General features: G+C 36.4%; 1 protein-coding gene across 1 annotated transcript; it reads right to left on the bottom strand.

Moving 5' to 3' along the window:
• Window positions 1–4,754: 4,754 nt before the first annotated feature.
• On the bottom strand, window positions 4,755–5,561 carry LOC101430633 (olfactory receptor 2T11-like). Its single transcript, XM_004456887.2, has one exon. The coding sequence runs from the start codon at window positions 5,559–5,561 to the stop codon at window positions 4,755–4,757; it is 807 nt and encodes a 268-aa protein (XP_004456944.2).
• Between the last annotated feature and the right edge of the window lie 1,395 nt (window positions 5,562–6,956).

The raw sequence follows: 6,956 nt of genomic DNA, 5'->3' as shown, positions 1-6,956 counted from the left end.
TCTAAGCCACCCCTAATTTTAGAGGTGGAATGGTCATCACAGGATGGAGGAATAAAATATGGATTATATTGGATTTACCAGTATTTTTCTATAGAACTATTTTGACACTAGTAGTGAAAGAAATTATATCATCAATGTGGAGAAAGTGGCCACTCTGTTTGCTGAGGGCAGGGAAAGGGAAGAAGAGGTGTGATGTGGGGGCATTTTCTGGACTCGGAATTATACTAAATGATATTGCAGGAACAGATGCTGGACATTATATAGCCTGTCATACCCACTGAATGGACTGTGGGAGAGTGTAAAATCCAGTGTAAACTATAGTCCATGTAGTTCAGCAGTGCTCCAAAATGTATTCACCAAATGCAATGAAAGTGCCACCATGATGAAAGAGGTTGTGGAAGTGGGAGGAGTGGGCAGGTGGGGTGTGAGGTATATGGGAAATTCTTGTATTTTTTAATGTAACATTTTTTGATCTATGTATTCTTAAAAAAGGATAACAAAAATTTTTCACAAAAAAGAGAAAATATTGGGAACTCATACACCACTCCTCCCTCTCCCACACTTTCCCCTATTAACAGCATCTTTCATTAGTGTGGTCTATTGTTACAACTGATGAACATATATTGAAATACTGTTAATAACCATGGTCTTTGTTTACATTACACTTTACACTTTGCACTACACAATTTTATAAGCTTTGACAAAATGTGTAATGGCCTATATCCATCATTGTGATGCTATGCAGGAAAATTCCAAAATCCCCAGTATACCAGATGTTACAATTATTTTTCCCTCTTCTCCCCTCAGATTTTCTGGTGATCCCTGCCTTTATATCAATGATATAAGTTCTTCCCTGCTGGAACAGTAATGTCTACATTAGTCCATAGTTGCTTTCTCCCCCATATGTTTATTCATTCCTTAATCTTTTGCATTTGGGATGATGATACCAACTCTGTTTCTGATAGAGAGAGATGGCTTATATCCCATGGGACAGAAGAATGGAACTGTCTTGATTGTAGCTGTAGATAATTCTATTTTGTAGAATGGGTGCTGTCCATCATCACCTTTTTGTTAGTTGTCTTGGGTGACTTCAATTAAATGGAGTGTAAATGTTGAAGCACTGCTGAGATTAAGTGCTCAAACACTGAACAGCATATGAACAGTTCAAAAATTTAAGTCTGGGATATATATACTTAGTGAGCATTGTACTAATGAAGTTCACATAAAAGGGGTAGAAGAGCCATATGTAGTGAAATTATAAATGAGTCTATCTCTGTTATGTTGGGGAATATATATTCCAAAGTAAGGCCCACTAACAAGATGCCAAATTCCTAAGAATGCCTGTCCTTCCTGTAGTGCTTAGATGTCTCTAGATCCCTCAGGAACTTTGCTGTTTGACACTGTTTATTTTTACTGTGACATTCAAAGAGATCTAACTGAGATGTGTGTAAGTACAATCTCTGGAATGACCTCACAACTCACATTGAAATTTTTTACATGTAAAATTAATTTGTATTTAACATTCCTCCCTTTTGTTCAAGGTATTTACCAAATGCATCATTAGTCGGCACTTGGTATTAATCCCTCAGCTCCAGGCACCCTCATCCTGGGAAGTCATATCCCATGATGGGGAAGGGGGTAAGTTAGTGCATTTATATACTGATTTTGGCTTAAAGATCACATTTGAGCAGCAAGGAGGCTTTCAGGAGGTAACTCTTAGGCACTCTATATATTAGGTTTACTTTCAATTTCACAAGTAAAGTTTCATAAGTACAATTATCAATATCAAGGGCCTGGTGTAATGGTCTGTCCTTCCTAGATAGGCACTGCCCATTTACTCAGGGCATTCTCACCACTCTTTTAGAGAATACAGCAGGACACCCCAGGATGAGAATTAAACATTATTTGGCTACTGTGTAGGACTCCACCTACTGAGGCAGTGCCCCACAACCACTTGGTCATTTTCATAAGTTATAGAGGCATGCCCTAGGTTCACCCCTCCCCCAACATCCCCATCACAGACACCCAACAGGGATCATACCCTGATGCTGTTATAACCTTCTCTGATCCAAAACCTCCCCCCAAAGTAAAAAGTAAACAAATAAAAACAATAAGAAAATTAATAATAAAAAATAAAATAACAAATAAAACATAAAAATAAAAAATGGAAAAACAAAAAGTTTTTTTTTTTATTTTGTCTGCAACACCGTAAGTTCTCTTATCTCTTATGTACACAAATGATTTTTTATCACTAAGAGATTTAAAAGTGATTTGGGAAGTCATTCCAGAGGTTAGGCTTATGCAATTCTTAAGAGAATCTCATTTTTGGCTACTATAAACAGAGCCTCAAGTAGTGCTTTTCCTGAGACCTTTAGGACATCTACCAGGGATTCTTAACCAGGAGTCCACAGTTCTCCAATGGGCCCATGGAAAGATTTCAGGGGGTTCCATGAACTTGAATTAATTTTGAACAATCCTAAAATTTAATTAAAAGACATGCCAAGGTTGAGTACCATAAACTATCTGCTACTATATTCTGAGGATTGGTCCATGGTTTTCATCTGACTGACAGTTTGTGGAACAAAAATGGTTAAAAACACCTGACCTAGACATTATAAGCATGGCAGACAATTTCAGGAATTCGGCACCCTGTTATTTGGTCCTACTTTAGAATATATGTTCCCCAATGTATGAAAGACAGACTGTTTATTATTTTCCTACAGATGACTGTTCTGTCCCTTTATTTGAACTTATAATTATCAATATGCCCATTAAATATATGCCCCAGAGATTTAAACCTTCTGTCCATTCATATACCATTTGAATCCTGAATCTCTGCAGAGCTGTAAAACCTACATTCCAGTTCTTCCAGGATAACTAAGAAAAGGATGATGATGAACAATCCCTATCTCATAAAAAGATCTACAAATGCAAGTAAGACATTTCCATCCATCAGCCACTTAATATATAAGCCCATTCTCAATGAAAAACAGCATGGACTAGAGCATCCTAAAATCCTCAAGATTGAGGAATGAACAAATATAAGGCAGAAAAACAAGTATAAATTGAAGTAGAATTTATTATTCTAGCAATAGAAGAACTTATAACATTTCTATATAGGCCAAGGTTCTTAAAGTTTCTGAGGGGTGGAAGAGTGAAGAATAGGTGGAACAGGGGTTCTTTTTGTGACATGGAAATTGTTCTGAATGATGTTGCAATGTCAGACACATTTTGTCAAAACCTATAAAATTGTCTCTTGCATGCTGTAAGTTATAATCTAAACTAGAGACCACGGTTTGTAGCAAACCTTCAATATGTTTTTGTCAATTGTAACAAATGTACCATACTAAAGAAAAATGTTAATGGGGAACAATGTGGGAGGGAGAGGGAGCAGGGTATATGGGAATCCTCCTATGCTTTTAATGCTTAACTATAGCTTCTTAGAAAAAGACCTTGAATAAAAGGGGGAAATAGTAAAGACAAATGAGTTTATATGGCTAAGTATTCAAAAAAGAGTTGGGAGGTCATCAGAGGGGTTGTGCGTACACACACATCAACAGGACCCCAGAGACAGCCAAAGTAGATACAACACCAGATACTGGTGCTCCTGAGGGATATGGAGACACACAGATTATTTAGTCATGGCAGATGGTTCAGTGCCTTGTAAGTGGACCCTATGCTGGAAATTGTGTTTCTGAGTGAAATGGGGTTGGACTCAGATGTGATCTTTCTACACGCTCCTCTTCTGTCACCATCACTGAGCCTGTTGTTGACCCTGGGGTTGGTGTATACCCAGGAGACTTGATTCTCTGGACTGACCATGTGCCAGGTGGGCCATGAGCTTCAGCACAGTTGCAACTCCTACACTCTCCAGTTCATTGGACCAGTCAGCCAACAAGGAGGTGAATCTGGTCAAACACCACACCAGGGAACCAAGTGTGCCTTCAACTCCAAGCAGGAGAATCACATACATAAACCATGTGAGTCCGAGCCCCTTCTCAATATAGAGGTGAATTGGACATCAACATCCCAGGGTCCACAGAAAGGAGGAATAAAATATAGGTTAGAATGGAGTTATTTTTATTCTACTATAGAACTATTGTGAATGGTAATGGAAGAAACTGAAGCATTGATCTGGTGAAATTGGTCACAGTAGGGGCTGAGGGCAAGGAGAGGGAAGAAGAGATGTGGTGTGAGGGCATTTTTGGGACTTGGAGTTGTTCTAAATGATATTACAGGGACAGATGCTGGACATTATATATCCTAGCATAACACACTGAATGTACTTGGGGAAAGTATAAACTACAATGTAAATTATAATCCATGCAGTGCAGCAGTGCTCCAAAATGTATTCACCAAATGCAATGAATGTGTCATGATGATGAAAGAGGTTGTTGATGTGGAAGGAGTGTTTGGGTTATGGGGTACATAAGAACCTTTTATATTTTTCAAATTAACATTTTTTGTGATCTATGTATCTTCAATACAATAAAAATATAATTAAATAAAATAAACATTTGTTCTCTCTATTTTTTTCCTAAACATCTAAGGATTTTGTGTCTTCTGACATAGAGCATTCTTTTAAGTATTCCTCTAATGCTCAATGAACCTCAGTGGAAATTAGTTTTCTGATCCATTATCATTTTAGCAAGTGTAAATGAAGGAATTGGTCCATGTTGTCTCCAGAAAAGTAGTTTGTTGTCTGCTGTTTATTTTGCAATAGTAATAAAGTTCTGTATCAGATGTCCATCTTCTTATGGCTTATTCTTGATTGATATCAGAAGTTTACTGAAGGCTTTAGTCACCTCTTTGTTTCGAAGACTATAAATGAGGGGATTGAGCATGGGAGTGACAATGGTGTAAAAGACAGACACAACTTCGTCCAGCTCAGCTGTATGGTAGGCTTTTGGTAGAAAGTACTTGATGATAGCTGTTCCATAGAAGAGAGACACCACTATCATATGGGAGGAACAGGTTGCCAAAGCCTTTCTCCTCCCTAAGTTTGAGCCTAATCTCAAAACAGTAAAAAGTATCTTCCCATATGAAGCCATAATGATAAATATTGGAATGAGAAGGAAAGCAACACTACTGACATAAAGCCCATTTTCATAAGTAGATGTATCAGCACAAACAAGTTTCAGGAGAGCTGGGATCTCACAGAAAAAATGATGAATTTCCAAGGAAGAGCAATAAGGGAGATTCAGAGTATATGTAGTATGGACCAAGGCATTGAACAGTGCACCCAGCCAGGTGCCAGACACCATGAAGGCACAGACTTTAGGGCGCATGAGGACTGAGTAATGGAGAGGATGGCATATAGCCACATAGCGGTCATAAGCCATGACTGCCAGAAGAAGGTACTCAGATCCAACAAGCGTGGTGAAAAGAAAGAGCTGAATTCCACAGCTAACAAAGGAAATGGTATTTTTCAGAGATAGGTAATCAGCAGCTATCTTTGGGACGATAGTGGAGCTGTACAAGAGGTCCATGATGGAAAGTTGACTGAGAAGAAAGTACATAGGAGTATGAAGTCGAGAGTCCAGCCAAATGAGGAAAATCATCATAATATTGCCAACAAGTGTCACAAGAAACACAAAAAAGATGAGGGAGAAGATAAGTTTAGGGAGTTGAATATGGTGAAATAGTCCCAGGAGAACAAAATCAATTCCTCTTGTCTGATTAGCCCAACTCCACATTCTTTACCTCCTCATTCATTAACCTATATAGATTAAATAAAATCTTTAGTTCCAGCACAAATTGGGACTACTGTCATTTTACAATGTGCCAACAACTATCGCCTTCCTACTTGTACAGGTATATGTATTATGTGTTTAAACTATTTTAAAATATAACTTTTTATTACAACGTGGTTTTCATTACTATTGCAATGTCAATGCATGTTGTTTTAAAATAATTTTACACAAAATTTTCAAGACACTAAACTATCAGTATTTTTAGGAAATATATGTAGACTCCTTCAAATTGTGATATAATTAATAAATAGAATTTTAATAGATTAAAATGCATACTTCTCTATATAATCTCTCCCTCTATCTATTGTTCATATATTTCTTTATATATAAATATCAATTAATTTATCCACTATATCTGTATATTTACCTGTATTCTCTCTATATGTACATGTATATGTATGTGTACATGTATATCTAATCTATAATCTATATACCTATACCTATATATATCCATATCTCTGTATCTGTTTCTACATTTACATCTACATCTATACCCATATCTATATCTGTAAATATGGCTATTTCTATTTCTATTTTTATTTCTACTTCTGTATTCTCTATATATGGATAGATCTTACATAGACACTTGAAAACATTCTCTAGTTTTGTGTAGTAATGATTTTCAAGAACTGGAAACTTTGGAAAATGATATACCACTTATAAGAAATCTTATATATAAGTACGTGAAATATGCTAGTTGTTTTCAATTTTCTATTCTACCTTGATAACATATCTGAAAGAGAAACTTTCCTTATTCCACAAAAGCAAGTTTGATTTTCAGAGAAATCAAATATGTTTGCATATTTAGAGAGCAGTTAACTAACCAAGAGCATAATCACATATGCATGTCTCTATGTTCCCTGTTTCTTTGCTTCAGCACTTTACCTACTTTGGCCTCTAAAGAAGGAACCTTCTTTAAGTATTCTGTTCTTCATTTTAAAATAAAGATGCATGAGTTTTTCTTTATTTTTTAAATCATTGCTGAAAACAAACCAACCAAAGAAGATCAGAAGAAGTCCATTGTCTAAACAGATGCCTGCTGTATGACATTCAGAAATTTGACCACACATACTCAAAATACTTTTTAATATGACAAACTACAAAGACAATAGAAATGAATGAACATGCAAATGATGCTAGTGGTGATATAGTTTGGTCAGAAGGTATCATGTGTACTTAATCCATTAGAATTTTGAGTAAAGG

Source organism: Dasypus novemcinctus, chromosome 16 (assembly GCF_030445035.2).
Source record: "Dasypus novemcinctus isolate mDasNov1 chromosome 16, mDasNov1.1.hap2, whole genome shotgun sequence".
NCBI classification, from domain to species: Eukaryota; Metazoa; Chordata; class Mammalia; order Cingulata; family Dasypodidae; genus Dasypus; species Dasypus novemcinctus.
Note: the sequence above shows the minus strand (reverse complement) of the source record. Positions and strands in the feature narration are given on the sequence as shown.

Coding starts and splice junctions, on each gene's coding strand:
- LOC101430633 (XM_004456887.2), bottom strand. CDS start 5,561: ATGATTTTCCTCATTTGGCTGGACTCTCGACTTCATACTCCTATGTAC.